Source organism: Macrobrachium rosenbergii, chromosome 5 (genome assembly GCF_040412425.1).
Source record: "Macrobrachium rosenbergii isolate ZJJX-2024 chromosome 5, ASM4041242v1, whole genome shotgun sequence".
In the NCBI taxonomy this organism is placed as follows: Eukaryota; Metazoa; Arthropoda; class Malacostraca; order Decapoda; family Palaemonidae; genus Macrobrachium; species Macrobrachium rosenbergii.
In genome coordinates, this window is record NC_089745.1 from 10,000,963 (window position 1) to 10,024,353 (window position 23,391).

The 23,391-nt window shown below is 38.3% G+C and overlaps 1 protein-coding gene across 1 annotated transcript in view; it reads left to right on the forward strand.

The window, feature by feature from the left end:
• The first annotated feature begins 688 nt into the window (after positions 1-688).
• Positions 689-23,391, forward strand: part of jdp (DnaJ domain-containing protein) — a 64,672-nt gene continuing 41,969 nt past the window's right edge. Inside the window, exon 1 of the mRNA XM_067103479.1 lies at positions 689-886. Coding sequence (XP_066959580.1) covers positions 809-886 — 78 coding nt within the window. The 5' untranslated portion in view covers positions 689-808. The remainder of the gene's footprint in view (positions 887-23,391) is intronic.

A 23,391-nucleotide genomic window follows, 5' to 3' on the forward strand; every position in this document is an offset into this window, starting at 1 on the left:
AAGTATTATCCAAGGTCTAGACCTTGGTATTACCAACATCTAAATTTATATAACAAGATATTTCTGAAATAAAAAAAAAAAAACACACACACACACACAATGCAGACAGAACTAAAGGAGGTTGGTGTCAGTTTTCGATATCAGGTTCTTCGAGAAAAATAAAAAATGAAATTCGCTCAACTTACTTTAAATCTCCAGGGATTAACGAGGTTCTTGAGACCCCTTCACTCTCTCTCTCTCTCTCTCTCTCTCTCTCTCTCTCTCTCTCTCTCTCTCTCTCTCTCATCATACAATTCTTGTTTCCTTCCCTCCCTTCCTCCCTTCGGGCCTTCTTATGTCATGCATTCAGACTAAAGTGAAACTTCTTAAGGTCACCCAATCAATAACATATTCACATTAATCAAGTGTCCAACAGCCAGTTAATCGTGATTTAACGCGTATGTTTTATGATCACATACATTACACTAAATTCTTTATTATATCAGTAACGCTCTAACTTTAAATTTGACAGTTCTCATACCCAAGCGATGAGGCGAGTTCTTGACGAGCCTCTGGAAATTCAGTTTACAATCGAACGCAACTGTTAAACATGGGAGTTCACCCCGTTCCCGCGAGCTGATTGGTCACCCACAGCGCAATGCCAACGACAACGGCCAATGAGCACGCGGGTAGATCCTGACGTCACGAGTTTATCATCATTACGTCGCAAATCCAGGGCCCCCTCGCTCGGACGCAACAGTTACTTCCAAATCACAGCCGAAAGAAGAAGAACCGAAGGAGGCCTACGAAAGTCCTATCAGGAAACGCGATGGATGAACTCGTGAGTTACGACAGCAAGAAGGAAGAGAATTACTACCAGATTCTCGGCTGCGATCCGTCGTCCACGGTGAGTATTTCAAAAGTCTTCTTGAGTTGTTGCTCGCGGCTGCAGGAGGATGTGGAGAGAGAGAGAGAGAGAGACAGACCCGGACCTGTTGCGCTCTGTGGATGCCTCATTGATTTTCGGTCTGGGCAGATTTAAAGGGTAGTTGCTAGGATAGGCGGGTTAGTTCTTGAGTAGTAAATCCCTGTGCGATTGTTGTTTGGTGAATGGATTGCGACTGGGTAGATGTATTGTGGAATTTTAGTTGTTAACTTGGTCTTGGGTTAGTTGAGGAAAATATTTCATAACTGCACATGATAATTAGTCGTTAACGATTCACTGTTTTTAATTAAAATTGTAGGCAGTTTGCAGAAGCCAGTACTTTAACATTCCTCCCATATTTGACACATCCATCTTAATTTCTTCGAGACTCTTCTGAAATCTCATTAACGCATTCCCCGAACGATCGAATTCAACATTAATTCAGTGGATGGTAAACGCGCGCACACCAAAGTTAAGATGTTATGACCAAAACCACTGTATTCTGAGCGATGATTCGTAATTTACAACGTAACCCGAACTTCCTGATTTATATAAACAGGCACCAGGTTCGCGAATATGCAGTAGGTTTGAATATTTAAACGAGATTAATCATTAAACAGGGGCGTCCGAAAGATGACGAAACTCGGCGAAGTTTAGTGGAAAGTCCTGGATTTCGGAAACGCCGCCTGATGAAGTCTTACACATTTGATCTTTGATGAATGACATATTTTAACCGTATTTGAGCGTCTTTGTCGTCCCGTTGACATTGTCCCAACAAAATTTTGTAAAAAGAATCTTCACGCAATCACGATCATGGAAAATCCGACCAGAAAACAAGATTAACTAGATTCATCTTTAAATGTCAAATGGCAACTCTGCACCGAGGCACGGGCCAAAGGTGAAGCTCATGCACCCCCACCTTCCGGGGGATGAGGGAGGGTTGGAAGGAAAGCCCGTCATGCACTTGACATTTTAATGTTATTACTTTGGCTTTACACGGTTGATGGTAGATTTGCATAGCATGAATATACTGTAGTTTGCTCTTTGTGAATCCAGTAGTAATTGCCACTTTGACGCCAGAGGGGAATAAGTGAATGGATCGCTCCTGAGCTTATGGGTCTAGGGGTGTTAGAGACTTGAACTAGCGGCCGGTTTAAATTTGAATTTTTAAACATTAAATTCAGAACTTTTATAATTTACTTCTTTCTCCTTCTGCAATAATTTTAAAACCACTTTTTAATCAAATGGAGTGCTTTTATCCATGACTTGGTTGTAAGCCTTTGTTAAGTGTCTACAGTATGTTTCGGGGAATTTGGAGTGTGTGAACTGCAGCCATTATACTTAATATTTATTTATTTAACTGTCGATTTGCACGCGTGTGCACGTGTATATGTATGCATACGTACAGGTCTAATATAATACATATTGTACCACAATATTGCACACACATATTCAAATAGTACACACTCATATACGTGTAATTTTGCATAATTTTGGACAGGAAAAATGGTTCTCCGCCGACATTTCTAGAACAAGGGGTGGGGGAAGTAAGTCCTGCCTTGAAGTGACCTATATATGAATTAGTCTTTGTTTCGTGTGTTGGTCTTGCTAAGGTTTTCTAGGACATGCAAATTGGACAAAGGGAATTTGGTTCTTGGCACAGACGAGCACGCACTTAGGCTAATAGTTCTAATGGTGGAGGCTTGAATTTCAAGACTGTGGCCCTTAGGCTTGGTCCATACAGGGGTTTGTCTTCTAAATATAATTACACACACACACACACACACACACACACACACACACATATATATATATATATATATATATATATATATATATATATATATATATATATATATGGGATGAAAAATTTTCCATACAGGAAGTCGTGATGAGATTGTGGCTTGTGCTTGGTGTTGAAGGATCGTTTCAACGATTGTTTATTAGGTATCTTTGGATAATATAGAATCCATACTTTATATATGCACATATATATACATATACACGCACATATATATAATCACATCATCATAGGTGACATAATAAGAGATCGGGTGTAGGTCCTAACTGGTTTCGACTTTATTTCCAAGCCACTGATGCTAATGGCTAGGAAATGAAGTCGAAACCAGTCAGGACTTACACTCACTGTGATACTTTTTCACCTGATAAACGAATCATGTGTTAATGTTATTATAATCATATACATACATACATACATACATACATACATACATACATACATACATACATACATAGTCAACTGGAACTTTTCGCTTTCAGAGTAATAGGACATTTTCAGCTTACAGAGAAAAATAAATTGACATAAATTATATATATATATATATATAAAATATATATATAATATATATATATATATTATATATATATATATATATATTAAAATACACTGAGAAATCAGTGAAAATTTAATACAAGCTCAAATTATATAAATATAAAAATATATATATATATATATATATATATATATATATATATATATATATATATATATATTTGTATGTATAAAGAGGAGTTGGCTTAAATAAGCCTAAAATCAAATAAAATTTCCGATAATTCACCGTAACTGGCAAGCAATTAGACCTACGTGGCCCCGTGCCTAGGACTGGAGCTCTGCTGATATATATGTTTCAGTTCGTTCGCTGATTCCCTTGTTTTGGGAGTGTGTAATAAACCACCCAAGTACCCTACATGTATTTTGTCCAATTATACAGTACATATCAACCATATGCTATTGGCCGTTTTAAGTTTCATTATCGATTTTTGAACAGAATTTAGTTGAGATTTCCAATAAATCAATCCATTGCCAGATGTCTCAATAGGCGATATTTACCGGGAGTTACTGGCTGTTTCACAAAACTGGAGATAGGTCTAGGCAGAATTTGGGCTAATGTTTTCACTATATATTATTTGGAGTGATATATATATGTATATATATATATATATATATATATATATATATATATATATATATATATATATATATGTGTGTGTGTGTGTGTGTGTGTGTGTGTGTGAGTGTGTGTACACCTCATTACGTTAGACACTTGAAAGTATTTGTAGCTTTGTCTTAATGGGTAGTGACATTTGGGCCTTTATATATGTAATTTGTATATGTTGCGAGTTGATTGTCATTTTGTTTGATACTTGTTATGCAAATTACGATCCCAAGACCAGAGGCTATAATTAACAAATTCCAAAGCATTTGAATTACATGTATGCAAGTTAAAAAAATGTATGAATATATGAAAATGCACAACTATGGAAAAAGGAATATAAATGTTTTCACGCGCACACACATACACACGCACCCATGCACATCTGACACACGCACACACAAATATATATGTAGATATACTGCAGATATATGAGGTCGAAGTTAAGTATGAAATTATGCAGTGACTTGTAAAACGAGAAGGTATTCACGTGACCAGCATTAGAGGAAAGGCAATGGAAGTTCGTACCAAGACTACATTGAAAAATACTATCGAAAGTAGATTAATCCTACCTTGGAGTAGTACTCCACAATCTGTATGAAGAAAATCCACAGGAAAGTAAGATCACCCATCACGAAAGAAATGCCACTACGTGGGAACTGTCTCCCCAAACCGACTAGCCAGTTTTAAAGGTTAAATAACTACACAATCAGACAGTTTTCTCTGGTTCAGAGAACTATATATAGGACTATTTGAAAAGGCGCAATAAAAGTCAAATTTTAACAGCGATACTGAACGCCTATTTGGCAAGATGGTTTTATGTGAATATGCGAAGGATTAATGTAGAAAATAGGCCAAATATCAATGCATTGAAAAACTCGGAGGGCTAGTGACAGCCACCCTAGAACCGGAAATTGCAAATCGGTGTTACGGTATTAGTCATTAAATTGTATAAATTCGGTTTTAGTTATTGTTTCTCGTTAGTATTAACATTTAATTATATATCTGGTGAATGTGTTTGTATGTATTATGAATATTCATTTTTACTTTCTCCAAATCAAGGCGTCACACGACGACTGCAATAAATTCAAATCAGTTGGGTAATCGTTATTTTACGACCTTGTCATAGGAGTAAGAACCCGTGTTGGCTTAAGGCCAGCTTAATGTAAAAACAACTAAAACATCAAATAATCTAGCCCTCTAATTGATCGATTTCCTTATTACGGCACTGCTCCTCTAGGAATGTGTGATTCAGTAAAACTTTTGGTTGGGTGGGTTGGCCTAGTCCTAGTCCAGAGGTGAGTCTAGAGGTCCACACCAAGTTTCCGGCAATCTTAACACAGTATCATATTTTCATTACTGACCCCGAGCTTCGAACTAGGTCATTTGGTTCGAAAAAAAAAGTTTTCTCCATAAATGGAAATGTATCCATCCCGGATAACTTATAAACAAAACTTTATGTATGATTACAAATCAAAACTTGACCCGCGAGAAGAAGTATCTTTAAAGCGTAGTTTTAGTTATAGCTGTGTTTAAACAAGGCTTCGCACAAGACAGATTTCCCACTTAAAAGAGACTCTAATCTGTTTGTACCATAATTTACAAAGGCTCTGCCCGTGATAAGTTACTGGCAAATAAATCATTGTTTGCAATTGCTCGCGAGCGCAGCTTTGTGCATGGCGAGTTACTTACAAACAAAGCCAGGGCTGAATGGAAGCAGGAGAGTCTTTCATCCCAGCAGAGAATTAATTTTTTTTAGGCATATAAATCCAGAGACTCCAGCAGTCCGGATTCCACGTAAACCCCGAGAGCGATTAATGTAAAAGTGAACGAGGAAATACTGTTATTGGACGACAGTTTCAAAGGAAGTATTTTTGGGAGTGGCGAATGGGAGTTTTAGACTCAAATTTTGTATATATGTACACACTGTATGTGTGTGTATGTACACGTTTCTCGGTTTGTTTAGGATCCATTTTCAGGTCGTGGTGTGTGTATTCTCGATATGCTTAAAAGAAAATTACTTTTAAAAGGAGGTAACTTCAAGGTAAAGTTGGTCATTGTCATTTCATGTCATAAAACGAAGCTGAAACTCTTTATGCCTTTTTTCCTCTTAGCCTTCAAAGATGCCTTGTCACATTACTGGGACTTTCACTTTTGTCCTGAATTCGCACATTCACATAAATTTGAAAGGCCTTTTGTTATTTAATATATCTGCTACTTACCCTCTTTAGGTCCTAGTACAGTTCCCTGCGTATATACTCATGGTCCAGAGTACTGGAATCTATCAGCTTTTTCACCACTCTCTCTTCTACTGTTCTCTGCAACGATCATCCTGCTCAGCCTATTGTTCATCGCTTCACGTCTGCCGAGCTGTATTTTTGTAATCCTAAACATCCTACATCCTATTTCATTGCTCAAGTCGGCTGTAAGTTTCAACAATCCTTGGTTTCATTTTTATCTGGTCTTGAAGCCAACATGATTGATGAAGGAGTCCCAAGAAATGTTACGAACACTTCATTTTTATTTATATTTTTTGGTGGGGTTGGGTGGGTGGATGGATGTGGTTGCTAGACCCATGCTCCTGTAGATGGTCGTTGGGAGCTTATGTGCCTACTTTTTGGTCACCCATCTAGACAATGAACATAGTGTGGTTGGGCATTAGAATATTTAAGTTTTATATATTTATACGATAACACCCAGGGGAATCTTTTTCCTGTATAGACTGATCCTTCCTGTCACGTCTCTTGGCTAGAAATTTATTTATCGATTGAAGTTCTCTGGCATTGCAACACCAAGCAATGATAAAAATAACAAACATTTGGGATTATCAATTTACGTACATACGCAGGGAACTGCACTAGTAGGACCAAAGGAGGGTAACCCATCTTTAATTTATTGTTTCTCGTGTAAATGGGAACGAAAATACCGTTGAAAATCCGCCCCTCGCGAATATCCGATCGAAACATTCTGCAATTTTCCTTTAAAAAGCGCTCCAGTTTTGAAGGCAAAGGAAGGCATTTTCACAGTGTTTCATCAGCTCCTGTTTTTATTCGCGTTCGTTATCTCTCGCTATTTCTAAATCAAGACGGACGAGTTCTATTGGGAAAAATAAAAACAAAGCGTTTTTTCGAAGGCTTCGGGCGACTTCTTTCAGAATAAGCACTGAGGATCAGATTGTGGAAATGGCGGGAGAAGACCTCGGATTCTCCGAATACGTCTCTCCCTCTCTCTCTCTCTCTCTCTCTCTCTCTCTCTCTCTCTCTGTTTGCTCATTGGGCCTCGTTGGAATCTACATGTCTCCTAAAGCGTTACAAGTTCAAATGACTTAATGGTTACGGGAACCGTTGAGGAAAGGGCGTCTGGCATTCACTAGCGCTTACCCATCCTGGTGATGACCATACACACTGTGAACTTGACTGATCGAGAGACTAACATGTTAGCAAGTTCTTCACAGTTTGGTATTCGTTTGTAGCCACCCGTCCAAGTACTGACCATACGGAATGTTTCTTATTGCAGTTAACAAAAAACTAGCTTGTGCTTTATACTTAAGGCCTCTAAAGGTGTGCTTGCCTAGTTAGACCCTGTAGGGGTAGGCAGTGTACCTAGTACACTGTAGGCGTTACTTTAGGTACTTTGCAGCGTCCCCTCGGCCCTAAGCGCAGCCCCTTTCATTCATTTTACAGTACCTCCTTTTATATTATCTAATATCCTACTTTCCACCCTCTACTAACAATTGTTTCATATTTCCAACGCTGAATGACCTCATAGGTCCCAGCGCTTAGCCTTTCGCCCAAATTTTATATTAGCATGGTCTCGTAGGTTATGCGCATGCGCGGTTTTCTTGAGCTAATCATATCAGAAAAGTTAATTTTAGTGAGTTATAATAATTTGTGCAGCTTTTTTTTATGTCCTTCCAGTAGCAACGCAGTTAGTTTTATTTTCCTTAGACATTTGATAAAAAAAGAAACAGGTACAATAAACAGTTCAATATTGACGAATGTTAAAGAAATTTTAGGACAGGTTTTCGAAAACATATTATTTCCAGTTCGGTTATTTTGTGAGGTAGTTTTCCTTCTCCCTATTCAAGTCGCCTCACTGATACGGAGAGAAGACGCGGGACAGAAAAGAACGACTGCTCAGGTAACCTCAGCTAAGATAAGCCAAAAGAATGGTCAAGCCAAAGTGGTGGGGAAAGCGGGAGTTGAAGTAGGTGGTCACATTTATGGTTCAAAAGTCCGTGTAAAAAGAATTTAAACTTTAATAAACAAGAAACATTAAAAGGAGGTAATTTACTATAAAAAGTCTTGGTTATTGAGTTCGACTGAGAGACACGTGCAGTGTAAGTGATAGCAGTCCAGAGGAGACTGTACTATGGGTGGTACCCCTTAAGGGGAGGTAGTGCCGTCACTGCACCTCACTTGGCGCACTGTAGGCATAACTTAAGGTTCTTTGCAGCATCCCTTCGGCTACTAGCTGCAACCCCTTTCATTCCTTTTACTGTACCTCAGTTCATATTCTCTTTCGTCCATCCTTCCACCCTCTGCTAACAATTTTTTCATAGTACAGTTGCGAGGTCTTCCTCCTGTTACGCCTTTCAAACCTTTTACAGTCAGTTTCCCTTTCAGCTCTGAAAGACCCATAGGCCCCAGTGCTTGGCCTTTGGCCTAAATTTTATATTCCATTTCCATTTCCACTAAGAGTGGCAAGGCCCCTAAATTGGCCCAGAACTTCTGAAATTGTCACAGTAAGACACTGGTTTTGGTAAAAGGCCAGTCAGTAAGAGACAGAAACCAGTGGAGGGGACAGTGATGTTGTTTATCCCCAGACCAAAAAAGACAGGAAGTGTTGGACTGTGTTTATGATATAACCGAGTAGAACACTGAGCTCATTAAAAATTGCACATTCTGTAACTGAGAATCGGCTTAAAAAAAAAAAAAAAAGGAAGCGATGAGAATGCATTTGAATATCCACTTTGTATTGAATTAAATTTAATTAAATATCGAATTTAGGCCAAAGCCCAAGCACTGGAACCTATGAGGTCATTCAGCGCTGGAAAGGAAGCTGAGAATAGGTAGGTTTCAAAGGTGTAACAGGAGGAAAACCTCGCAGTTGCACTATGAAATAATTGTCAGGAGATGGTGGATAGCAAGATGAAAGAAACATAATATGAATGGAGTACAGTAAAAAGAATGAAAGGGGTTGCAGCTAGGGGCCGAAGGGACGCTGCAAAGAACCTTTAGTAATGCCTACAGTGCACCGCATGAGGTGCACTGACGGTACTACCCCCCTGCGGGGAGAAGAAACATCTGGTAGAAGGAAAAAGTGTAGGAAGTATTTCTGGGGATGGTGAATGGGAGTTTTTGAGCAAATTGTGAATGCACGCTGTGTGTGCACTTGCACACATTTCATGGTTTGTTTAGGATTCTGTGTAGGTCGTGGCGTGTGTATGTTGTCGATGTAATTAAGAGAAAATTACCTTACAAAAGAGGTAACATCAGAGCAAAGTTGGTCATTGTTACGTCAAGGCCCAAACAGGAAGAGATCGGAACTGATTTGATTAACCACCTTGCAATAAAAAAAAGTATACCTTAGTTTAACCAGACCACTGAGCTGATTAACAGCTCTCCTAGGGCTGGCCGGAAGGATTAGACTTATTTTACGTGGCTAAGAACCAGTTGGTTTCCAAAGCAACGGGACCTACAGCTTATTATGGAATCCGGAACCACAATATATGAGAAGTAATTCTGTCACCAGAAATAAATTCCCCTAATTCTTCATTGGCCGGTCGAAGACTCGAACTCGGGCCTAGCGAGTGCTAGCCGACAACTCTACCGACTCGGGAAGGTAAAAAGGGCAGAAGAGGCGTCTGGTAAATAGGCTAGTTGTATGGGGCCCATGCATCCGGTAGGACTAGGTGTAGGAGATCTAGATGTGAAGTGCAGCTTAAATTGTAGTAGGACAGGAAGACTGGGGAACTGATTTGAATAGCCAGGTGTCTGGCAGAAGGACCAATTATAAGGAGTCCATGTTTGATGACTAACCAGAAAGGATCAACCCTTTTCATTCCTTTTACTCTACCTCCTTTCATATTCTCTTTCTTCCATCTTACTTTCCACCCTCTCCTAACAATTGATTCATAGTGCAACTGCGAGGTTTTCCTCCTGCTACACCTTTCAAAACTTTCTACTCTCAGTTTCCGTTTCAGCGCTGAATGACCTCATAGGTCCCAGTGCTTGGCCTTTGGCCTAAGTTCTTTATATTCAGTATTTAGTAAAAGGGTCAAGCTGCAAGAGTAGACACTTGAATAGAAGAGGCACTGTGAGTGTAAAGGGTCCTTATGTAAGGAGCAATTGAATTGAGTTGCAGAAGTCTCTTGGGAACTGAATTAAAGAACCATTTTGTAAGAATGATGAATGAATGGAAGGAGCATACAGTAAAATGAGCAAGTGCAAGGGGTTATCTGAAAGCAGGCAGACAGGGAGAGTAAGGACCACAAAGCAGAATTGGTAACTAAATAGAAAGGACCTCTTGCAGGGGTCACAAAGTAAAAGAGGACGCAAGTTTGGATGTGTGATTGAAATGGATGCATGATAGAGATGATGAAATAAGGCATATGCAAAGAACAGCGAACTAAGAAAACACAATTGAGTTTTCTGTACAGCTGCTACAGCGTGTAATCAAGGGCACTGAAAATAGATCTCATCTTTCGGTGGTCTCGGTATAATGCTGTGTGAGCCGCGGCACACGAAACTTTAACCACGGACCGAGGCTAGAGGGCTGCAATTTGGTATGTTTGATGATTGGAGGTGGATGATCAACATACCAATTTGCAGCCCTCTAGCCTCAGTAGTTTTTGAGATCTGCGGGAAGACAGTAAAGGGCGGACGGACAGACAAAGCCGGCACAATAGTTTTCTTTTACAGAAAACTAAAAATGACATGCAGAAAGAGTTTTGATTGAAATAGGCAGAGTAAATTGGGGAAGTTGGTCCAGTGTTCCCACAAATAAAGTGCCGTTGTTTTGCCGTGACGGTGCAGAAGTTTATATCCAAAGACAGTGTGGAAGTTGACTCAGTGTTCCCTTCGACACAGTGCAGAAGTTATTTTGCTTTTCACAGACACAGTGAGAAAGGTTATTAATTGCCCCACAGATGTGTTGAAGTCGTCCTTCAGATACATTGTGGAAGTTGATTTAGTGTTCCCTCAGATAGAATGCATAATTTGTTATGCTGTCCCACAGCTACTATTGAATTTTGTCCTACAGACACAGCCAAAGTTGATTCGTTGTCGCAGACACAACGTGGAAGTCTAATTGTTGTCCCGCAGACATAAAGTGGAACTAACTTTCTGTTCCTTAGATACAGTAGGGAAGTTGAGTGAATTATTGCTCCCAAAGATAGTGAGGATATACTTTTGCTGTCTCGAAGATAGTGTGGAAGTTAACCCTGTCATCCCATAGACAGTACAGAAGCCGATTGGTTTCCCCACAGTTGCAGTGTGGAATTTGATTTTTCCTCTTTAGACAGTGTTGTGGTCATTTCAATGTCTCTGAGATAGAATATGGAAGTTGATTTGCTTCCCTGCAGGCACAGAATTTCAATTGAATAATTTTCCCACATAAAAGCAAAATGGAAGTTAATTCACTGTCCAGCAGAGTGCAGAAGTGAATCAGTGTCCCACCGACAGAAAGGGGAATTTGATATGCTTTCCCACACAGTGGCGTAACAAGGGGGAGGGGGGGACCTCCACGGGCGGCACTGTTCGGGGGAAGGGCGAGGGGGCATTCTGGCATCTTTTGAGCTGGTCTGGTGTACCATAATTCTAGATTTTCTAGCATATTTCGTCTGATCGGAACATTGATCAGCGATTTATCGATTCTGCTGTTGGACAGTAAGCGATTTTTGAAATAAAATAAATGATCGAGATGCCAAGGCTTAAAATGGGCTTTTAATTTTCACTACTTTAGTACGTTTTAGCACTTTCAGAGTCCGCCCCGGTCGCCACTGACGCTAGGTTACGCCACTGTGAATCCCACGGATCCAAAGCAGAAGTTGGTTTACTGTCCCACAGTTGAAGTTGATTTGTTGTTCCACATAAAGGAAGGGAGCTGGTTCATTGTCCTACAGATACAATGCAGAAGTCTTTTCACTGTTTCTGAGAACCAATTTTGAAGTTGATTTGTTGTGTCAGACACGTTGCTGAAGGTAATCCACTGACCCACTAACACAGTGAGGTCGTCCCAATTCAGTGTGGTAGTTGATTAGCTGTCCCACAGAAACAGTGTGGAAGTCGATTGGCTGCTCCCCGAAACCTGTACAAGGAATATGCTGTCCCGTAGACACGATGTATAGTTTCATTGACCATAAGATAAAGCGTTGAAGTTGGTTTGCGGTTCCACATACAATGCTTAAAGGTAATTTACTGTCACAGACTGCGTCTATGGGACAATGATTTGCTGTTTTGCATAAAGTTTGGACGTCCATAGGTTGCCCTACATTCAGAGGCACATGAAAGGGCAGAAAGGAGGTCCAAAAAGAACCTATTTGGAAAAAAAAGGAAAGGGAACCCACCTGGGTCTCTCAGCAGAGAAGGATTGAGAATGGACAGGTGGTAAAATTGTTGGAGGCGATCAAAAGGGTCCGTCAGTAATAGAGGGTTCGGGGTACAAAGGCCGGACAGATCCTTTGATGATATTCCCTTCGCACTGGCTCTGAAGGAAACTGTTATTTAGGCGTATTTATGGCCCTGGGGAGGGAGGGAGGAGTAGTGTGTATGTGTGCTTGCATACTGTCACGTACGATTGTAATTAGGAAGACGTGGATATACTCGACTATTTAACTGGCACTGTAAGTGTGAATGCCGCGCATTAGAATTAGCCAGAAATAGACCGACATGTAAGTGCTCATCATTATATAATTGTATGTTTATATGCTGTATGTGCGTAAATGATCACTTTCATGTATGTGTAGTTGTATGCGCATATGACTTTTTCGTATGTGTACAATATAACGTTTAAGAATGTTTGACAGGAAGTTGTAATTATGAGCATCATAAATTTTCACCAAATACCGACTCGTGTGTACTACACAAAGGTGTGTTTTTATACGTACTCGCGTGTATATGTTTCAGGCAGATAGCAAAGCCAGGCATTTCGCGAAGTGCCTTAAATTTCAGGCAGATAGCGAAATGCACTCAGGGACATTTGATCCCCCCCACAGGGGCTAGTACTAAACACGGCGAAACAGTGACTCACCTGCACTGTTTCGCCGTGTTTAGTACTAGCCCATGGGGGGTCAAATGTATTTCGCCGTGTTTAGTACTATCCCCTGGGGGATGAAATGTCCCTAAGTGCATTTCGCTATCTGCCTGTAACGTATATACTGTTAGTCTACTAAAACCTAAATGTATTTTTTTTTAGATCATCCATAATAGGCCTAGTATTCGAACAACGAAAGAATATCGGCCTAATTCTGTATGAACGTCATAAACTTTTGCTAGGCATCATACCAACTCGCTCTGCTGGTTTATAGGGCCTCGTTGTGTCCTGCCGTGCCCCAGACTTCTCTCTCTAATTGTCACTGAAGCCTGTGTGCCGGGAGGGGTGTGGGTTAGTCTGTCATTCACGGGTGGTCACCCAAATTCGTTCTTTAATAAAATCCTGACAGCGACGATGAAGGTTCTTGGTGCATTCTTGTCCTAATTAGTCACGCTTGAAGGCGTTTCAGTCATTCTAATTACACCATTGAGAGAGAGAGAGAGAGGGGCGGGGGCAGGGAGGAGAGAGCAGAAATTTACCGTGCACTAGAGGTGAAATTGTTAGTTCATGGCTTATAAATTAAATAATTTATACCATATATTCAGGATTCGAATATTAATTCCTGATGGGAGAGAGAGAGAGAGAGAGAGAGAGAGAGAGGAAATCTGCCGTGTAGCAGAGATGGAAGTGTTAGTCATTACAGTGGCTTATAAATTAAATAATATATATTCAGGAATCGAATCTTAATTCCTGATGTGAAAGAGAGAGAGAGAGAGAGAGAGAGAGAGAGAGAGAGAGAGAGAGAGAGAGAGAGAGAGATACAGCGGATAATAAATGAAATAATATACCATATATCCAAGATTCGAAACTCAGTTCCTGTTGTAAGAGAGAGAGAGAGAGAGAGAGAGAGAGAGAGAGAGAGAGAGAGAGAGAGAGAGACGTGTGAGGAAAGCAGGGGAGAGGGGAAATTCGGTTGCACAATTCTTCCTTTCTCTTAATTTCCGGGCTTTCAGAACATCTCTCCCACCCCCCATTTCGGGGGCCGTTCTTTTCCGGAGTCCCCTTGACGTCACCTCATTTAAGGGGTGTTTTTATGTGCCGGCCGACCGCCGAGAGGTACCTCGTTGTTTTGTTGGCTTGGTGTGTGGCTTAGTGTGCAGGTCATGTGTGTTTTATATATATATATATATATATATATATATATATATATATATATATATATATATGTATGTATGTATGTATAATATATTATATGGATGAGTGTATATATATTTACATACATATACAGTATATATATATATATATATATATATATATATATAGAGAGAAGAGAGAGAGAGAGAGAGAGAGAGAGAGAGAGAGAGAGAGAGAGAGAGAGAGAGGATGTAGAGAGAGAGAGAGGATGTATTTGTGTGTGTATACATATATATATTATATGGGTGTCTGTATGTATATATATATATATATATATATATATATATATATATATATATATATATATATATATATGTACACAAATGCATCCATACATACATCTGAGTGTGTGTCACTGTGTGCGTCGTGTACGTCCGTGTGTGTTACATGACCTTTAATTCCCAAACGGTACACACTCACAGAAGGCAGGATAGGCTGAACCATAATTATTAAACATGCATGCGTTGTTTTCCTTCATTTCACTCAAATTCTCAGAAGTTTCCATTTATTTCATTCATGTGCTTCCGTCTTTATTAAATTATTGTCTTTTGGAATTATATTCAAACTCAATTATTTAATTCCATTTCGCCTTATATTTTAATCTCGCATTTATATATATTATATATATATATATATATATATATATATATATATATATATAAATTCGTTTCATTTGTATATTTTAACTGTAACACTCTTCGGGTTCTCATCTACTTTTGTATGTGTATTTAGTGTAGTATTTTTTTTTCTCTATTTTTATTCCTGCTGGACGTGTATATTTTAGTCCTAATATCTCGCCTTTTCCATATTTCGTTGCCTGTTCTCGGTCACGCTTTTTGTATTATACTCTTCCATGTTTTGCTTAAATTCATCTAAGCTTTACGTCGTATGTATATCTATCGGTCTCGGTGTTCTTATGTATGTATATATATACATATCTATATATATATATATATATATATATATATATATATATATAATATAATACGTACGTACATGTTACTTTATAATGTATTTCTCCTCTCATTTGCCAGCGACTCCTGGACCCATTGCATGATGCATATACATTATACATACACACACATATATACATATATGTATATATCTATACATACATACATACATACATACATACATACATACATACATAAGGGAAGGATTAGAATTCCAAAGTTGAGGTTGAAGAAGCAGCCCTCAGACCGTGTCTTCTTGCAGAATTCACGAAAATGAAGACGAAGGAATGATAAATAATTAAAGTTAGTTGTTCGTGACATTCCACAACAAGGTTAGGATGCCATGCAATACGGCAATAGTTCTTAAAGGGCCAACAAGTATGAAGCAAATTGAAATATCTTTACGTAAAATTCTTATATCATAATATTGTGAATAGGTCAGTTGTAAGGACCCGCTGAATAAGTAAAAAATGCGCTGAAGTTTTTTCGGCCAGTCGAGTTTTCTGTACAGCGTATGATCAAGGCCACCGAAAATAGATCTATTTCTCGGTGGTCTCGGTATAGTGCCGTATGAGCAGCGACCCATGAAACTTTAACCGCGGCCTGGTGGTGGCCTGTCCTATATAATTACCAGAAGCACGATTATGGCTAACTCTAACCTTAAATAAAATAAAAACTACTAAGGCTGGAAGGCTGCAACTTGACAAGTTTGATGATTGGAGGGTGGATGAACAGCATACCAATTTGCAGCCCTCTAGCCTCAGTAGTTTTTAAGATCTGAGGGCGGACAGGAAAAAGTGCGGACGGACAGACAAAGCCGGCACAATGGTTCTCATTTACAGAAAACTAAAAAGCTAATTATTCAAAGAACGGTAATATATTAGCAAAGAGAAACGGACTGTACCAGCAGCGAAATATACATTACATGAAATGATGTTTCAAAATTTTGGTGCAATTCGGTGCTTAATTATGTACACGCCTCCTTTGACATGTAATTAATCAGAATGTGAAAAATATAGACAGAGAAGCAAGGGGAAAACGATATGCAAACTAAGTATAGTTTCAAATACGTAATAAATAATTAATTGAGAAAGCTAAACAAATTAATATAATTGATGGTGAACTCATGAGTTCCTATTGGAAGACGTGCGCCAACGGGCCAATCACAATTTAGCAAGTTTCTTGAACGTAGGAGAATGGGTAGTTTCCCATTGTAAACTGTCTATATGCCGTTCGTTTTGTCGTTAGGGCAAAATGATGGATATGGGTATGTGTATGAAGAGAAATGGGAAAAGGTTAAGCCCACAATGGAAACAATATGCAAATTTAAAAGATAAAGTCAAGGAAATGAAAAAACAAGTAAAAAATGCGCCGAAGTTTCTTCGGCGCAGTCGAGTTTTCTGTGCAGCCGCTACAGCGTATAATCAAGGCCACCGAAAACAGATCTCTTTCGGTGGTCTCGGTATAATGCTGTATGATCCGCTCCCATGAAACTTTAACCACGACCCCGATAGTGGCATATCCTGTATCGTTGCCAGAAGCACGATTATGGCTTGCTTTAACCTTAAATAAAATGAAAACTAATGAGGCTAGAGGGCTGCAATTTAGTATGTCTGATGATTGGAGGGTGGATGATCGACATGCCAATTTGCAGCCCTTTAGCCTCAGTAGTTTTTAAGATCTGAGGGCGGACAGAAAAAAAGTGTTGACAGGTAGACAAAGCCGCCACAATAGTTTTCTTTTACAGATATAAAAATTGGAAACCATGAAAGCGAAAATAGAGAATTAATTTCTCAAAAGAAGTTGCCATTGATCGGTGTAGGAATATTCTCGATTTGCCTCGGAAGCACACTTCAGTAAAAGGTTGGATATATATTGATATATTTTCCGATTTTTTCATTACATTTATTTATCGTCGTTTTAAATTGTGAGAACCTTTCATCAAAATCCTTATTTTGTTCTTTATAATATAAATAATTCTTGATTTATGGTGATATTTTAACATAATAACAATAAATAAACCGTTATTTTTTTCCCTGAAAGATTTAATAGCGAGACCTTCCATTATTCAACCACCTGCTCGTCCTCCCATAAACCTGACAATGAAAATGCAATGACCGTTATTTTTTTCTTCCTGAAAGATTTAACAGCGAGACCTTCTATTATTATTAAGCCACCTACTCGTCCTCCCATAAACCTGACAATGAAAATGCAATGACCGTGAATCGATACTAATTCATTACAAAACGTGAATACAGTTTTAATAATGAGTTGGCATTTATAAATGTGATAATGCAGTCAGATCAATCCACAGATTGAGGACCATCTGCCTTAAAGAAAAACTTGTACGAATCCTGAGTTTTCTCGTAGTGTTTTGTATGGTAATAATTGTATGTATACTGAAAGTGTTTTGTATGATAATGTATGTATACTGAAAGTGTTTTGTATGGTAATAATTGTATGTATACTGAAAGTGTTTTGTATGGTAATAATTGTATGTATACTGAAAGTGTTTTGTATGATAATAATTGTATGTATACTGAAAGTGTTTTGTATGGTAATAATTCTATGTATACTGAAAGTGTTTTGTATGGTAATGTATGTATACTGAAAGTGTTTTGTATGGTAATAATTGTATGTATACTGAAATTGTTTAGTATAGTAATAATTGTATGTAAACTGAAAGTGTTTTGTACGGTAATAATTGTATGTATACTGAAGGTGTTTTGTATAGTAATAATCGTATGTATACTGAACACTCGATATTGTAATGTGAAATAAGAAAGCGTTACTTTTGGTAGAGAAGGTAATGGAATTCTGACGAAATTCAGATACACCTTTAAAATACATTTTCTGTTATAAGTTTTCGCCAGTGTACACACACACACACACTCTCTCTCTCTCTCTCTCTCTCTCTCTCTCTCTCTCTCTCTCTCTCTCTCTCTCACCATTAACTCACGCTCCCAGGAATATTTACAGTATTCATTATTGCGTAATGCGCACAGTAACCTTTCTCTCTCTCTCTCTCTCTCTCTCATATTTCACCACTCACTTACTCCTTGACATTCTTCACAGCAACCGTCTCCTCCTCCTCCTCCCCTCCTCCCCCTCCTCACGAACCTATTTCCACGGGCGTTAGACCGAGGCACTAAGCGTTTCCCGCTACGGGCAATCTTAGTCTCATATTTGAGTGCTAATCGCCTTACTCTCTGGAAAGCGTTTTTTGCAGGTGCACTCGAGAAAATATCATATTTAACTTTCGTTTAAATCCGGGTCGTGTTGAAGGTTCTGCTTGAAGGAGCTCTCGCTCTAATAATGAGAGTGTGTACTTACGTGTATGTGTGTGTGTGTTTGTGCGTGAGTTGTATGTTTGGCTGAACATGATTTTTACGTAATTGCTCTCGTACTCTGATACTGGTGGGTGGTGAGTTGTTTCTTCACTCTGTTTGGTAGGTTGTAACTACGGGAAACATATTTTGGTTCTTGTTTTATTTCTGTTTTATTTGAAATTTATTGTTTTATTCGTATTTTATTCAACTGTATATTTGATCTGTATGTTAACTTCTTGTAATGATATTTTATGAGGATCAGATTTGGCAAGAACGAAACGTTACGAAAAATCCTTTTGAATTTTAGTCTTAATTTCAATTTGTTTCTCTCTTTGGCTTCCTCAGGAGTTTATCCGACTTTTATATATAATAATTTTTGTTCATTTCACAACCCAAATTTATGCCAAATAATCAACAATCAATGTCCGTGAATATTTTTTTTTTTATCGAAATTTGCATGAAAACAATCTTCCACCTCACGCCATTAGAAAACATCAGCGAAGGTACGAACCGACGACGCTTTCATCTCGTCATCTTTCAGCAGATAAGAGTCCCCCCCCCACCCCCAACTCCTCCTCCTCTCTCTCTCTCTCTCTCTCTCTCTCTCTGAAGAGAAGAGAAGAGAAGAGAGAGAGAGAGCACAGAGGAATTGCTTTTAATGAGATGGAGTCCGGGATATTAAAATGAATGGAGACGGGAGGCATCACCTTATCCTCGGCTGCCTCCTACTATTCAGTAGTGATTCTCATTTTGGATCTATATTTGTATCCACTACATGTTTTTTTTTTTGTCTGACGTTGTATCCCTCTTTTTAGGGGCGATGTGTTGTATCCCAGATTTAATTAATGATGTTTGTATTGTTTATAGTTTTATTTATCTTGTGTTGTATCCTGAACTACAAAAATTTAGTTCTATGTTTTGAAAACACTTAACTATCCCAGCTGAATCTGCGTATTGTATCTCGAAATGTAATGTCAGTTGTATCACCAGCTACATCTAACACCATAGGGAACACTACTTCCGTCCAAAGATAGCGTTATGATATGTAAATCAGCCAAATGTTAGCCACAGATGCGAGTAATTCTGTTGTATCCACCGTAGGGAACAGTGCTTGAAACCGTATATGGTCTCATGTGTGGTAAATCCCAAAACAGTATCCTCAGACGCAGTAATCATGTTGTATCCGTAGTTTTGAGTTGTTTGTACCTCTTTTTATATATATATATATATATATATATATATATATATATATATATATATATATATATATATATGTGTGTTTTCTTGTATAGTAATATAGTTTTTTGATTATCTCGAAAGATTGTATATCCAGTTTCGAAATTAAATTTATATCACCGGAGTGTGGATATACGCTTAGTTTTAATCTGTCTTAAATGCTGTATATCCCCAGCTATTAACATATATCGAATCCCAGGTGAGAATGTAGGTTCATATCTTTCCTGACAGGTATGAGTATGCAATTCTTGAGGTATAATAATCAGTCTTTGCTTGGAGAGTTATATGTTTATATCCTATTGAAGTGTTAGGTATAATCACACACACATACATACACACACACACATATATATATGCTGTAAATGTATGTATGTATGTATATGCTTACATATGCATAAGTGTATATATATGTGTGTGTGTATATATATATATATATATATATATATATATATATATATATATATATATATATATATATATATATATATATATATATATATATATGGACACCTCAAGTCAGGGTCATATACTTAATCCCATGGGGACCTGTACCTTATACTTTAGATATTTCATGATAAACAAGGAAGAAATGCGCCGAATTTCATCGGTGCAATCGAGTTTTCTGTACAGCGTATAATGCTGTATGACACTTTCAGCCGCGGCCCATGGAACTCGGCCACGGTCCGGTATTCTTATGGCTTTCCGAGGTTATAGTTCTGTCTTGGACAGTAGATAGAGCACCGTCGACCTCCTCGTCTAGGTATTTGATGGATAGGTTGTATCCTCTGCTGAAGTAGCGTGCTTGGATTACTTCAGGGGTATTCTCTGTCTGTCTGTCTGTCTGTCTGTCTGTCTCTCTCTCTCTCTCTCTCTCTCTCTCTCTCTCGGATGTTGTTATGATAATATAAAGTGCTTAGTCTTAAACCTACATGAGACTTGCATAATCTCTCTCTCTCTCTCTCTCTCTCTCTCTCTCTGTCGTGTAGGTGATATAATCATATACAGTGCTGACCATTAAACCTGCTTGATACTAGCATCTCTCCTCTCTCTCTCTCTCTCTCTCTCTCTCTCTCTCTCTCTCTCTCTCTCTTTAAAGAAAAAACGCACACAGTTTTTGTGGGGCTGGACCGTGAAGGAAAAGGAAAATTAACCAAAGCTCTCCATCAGCGGCAACGGGTTTGTTGGATGAGCTGACGTCTGGCTATTTTGAAGGAAGCCTCATCAAGTCTGAATTTCAATGAACGGGTTTCCGGATGTGCATTTTGAAGAACCTTTGCTTAACAGAATGTAATATTGGTTTACTTTTATTTCAAGTGTTTTGATGAGCAAATAAAAGTAATTTTTTAAAAATAAACTTTTGACTTATACCAAACTTTTTTCTTATCAATATACGCAAAGCAAACCCACTTTTTAAAAATATTCTCAGCAAAGCAAACCTTGAATACTTTTTAAAAATGACAATTCTCACGCTGTTGGCAAAGCAAATTAGGAATTTATCTTGAAATATTTCTCGTCATAATGTGGTTCGATTCCATAATAAACTAGGGTTTTTTCCTTCTAACTCAGGCCAGCAGAGCTGTTAACCAGACAATTTTTCTCGTACTTAGACGCACCGCAAGCCAAATTATTATTTTTTTTAAATTACGTACTGCAAATCACGCATTTTTTTTTCTCAAGGCTGCATCAAAACGCACATTTTAATCTCCAAATCCCAAGTTTTATTTTTTTCATTTCTGAGAATCTATACAACCCAATCAAAGCATTATTCTTTTTCTCAAGTCTGCATCCAAAACGCACATTTTAATCTCCACATCCCAAGTCTTTATTAATTTTAATATTTCTCAAGTCCACCTCGAAACACACACACATCATAATTTCCGAAACCCTCCACCTTCTCCTTATAACAGCTATCAACACCGGCGAATTACGGATCGTTTAAAAGTTAGGACCCAAATTGATGCGTGTTCGTGTTTTGGAAAAAGTCGGGAATGAGATTTCGGTCGGGTGGTGGTGGAGGTGCCAGGGGTAAGTTCGATCTGGTAGGTCGGGGAGGAGCCAGGGGTAGGTAGGAGAGAGAGAGAGAGAGTTAAGGGGGAGAGGGGGAAAGCGATGGGAGGCAGGGAAGGTGGGCCAATTTGTAGGGTAAAAATTGGTTGGCCCAATTTGCTAAACACTTCAGTCAAGGTGATGACGACCTTTTTCGGGAGTGGGTCGATGGGTCATGCGTTGTAAATTTGGGTAGTTGCTTATGGTGACACTTTGCTTGTATAAACTGTGAACTTATTCTATAGTTATTGTATTAATAGAACAATCTCCCAGAGGATGTTGTGCACTTAGAGCCTCAAAAGTTCAAGCGAACATCCAATGCATTACTACCCTCGTATTTTACTCATTTACTTATGTTTATATTTTCATCTCTTTATTTATTAATTTATCTTTTTTCTTTTCTAGTAACTGATATCTTCTGTCTGTATTTCCTTTTATCTTCTGTTACTTCATTCAAATAAACCCCATATTCTTTGGAAGCCTGAGTTTCAAGGCCGTGGTCCCTGCAGGCTTGGTTCATATGAATAAGGGATTATCTTCTGAATAATAATAAATAATAATAATATTAATAATAATAATAGGCGCATAAATGGTGCTTTAATTGTATGTACCGTGCACTGTTACTGCGGGAATGCATGTTGTGTATTAAATGTATTAGTTACGTTTACTTTCTACACACATTGTATGAATGTTTGATTATTGTATTCGCAGAGTAGTGATAGTTTCATTCCATGTACTCTGTAATATTCTCTCTCTCTCTCTCTCTCTCTCTCTCTCTCTCTCTCTCTCTCTCTCATACAAATCAGTTTTTCGGATATATCCATTTTAATCAAGCATTTTTCATTCGAAGAGAGGACTGAAATTATTAAAGGTTCATTTAAACACAGGCTGACTCGAAAGCATAGATAAGCAATAATAAAATGTTAAGTCATGAGAAATTTGTTTTTAATGTTATGCAAATGAAAACTCGACATTAAAGGAATATCGATTGAATTGAATTGAATTGAATATAGAATTTAGGCCAAAGACCAAGCACTGGGATGTATGAGGTCATTCAACGCTGAAACGGAAACTGAGAGTAAAAGGTTTGAAAGGTTTAACAGGAGAAAAACCTCGCAGTTGCACTATGAATGAATTGTTAGAAGAGGGTTGAAAGTAAGATGGAAGAAAGAGAATATGAAAGGAGGTACAGTAAAAGGAACGAAAGGGGTTGCAGCTAGGGGCCGAAGGCACGCTGCAAAGAACCTTAAGTAATGCTTACAGTGCACCGCATGAGGTGCACTAACAGTACTACCCTTCTACGGGGGAAACATAATATCGTCGATATAATGGATATAACCCTGTGGTTATAAAATAGAATACAAGGCCGTTGTTATAAAAATTACGCTTAAAATTACAACCTTAATGAAAAAACAAAGGAACGTGATAGTTTATATAATAAAATTTGAAAGCCGTTGTTATAAGAATTAGGCGCAGTTGTTATGAAACAACTTCTAAAATTGTTAGACTTAATGAAAACC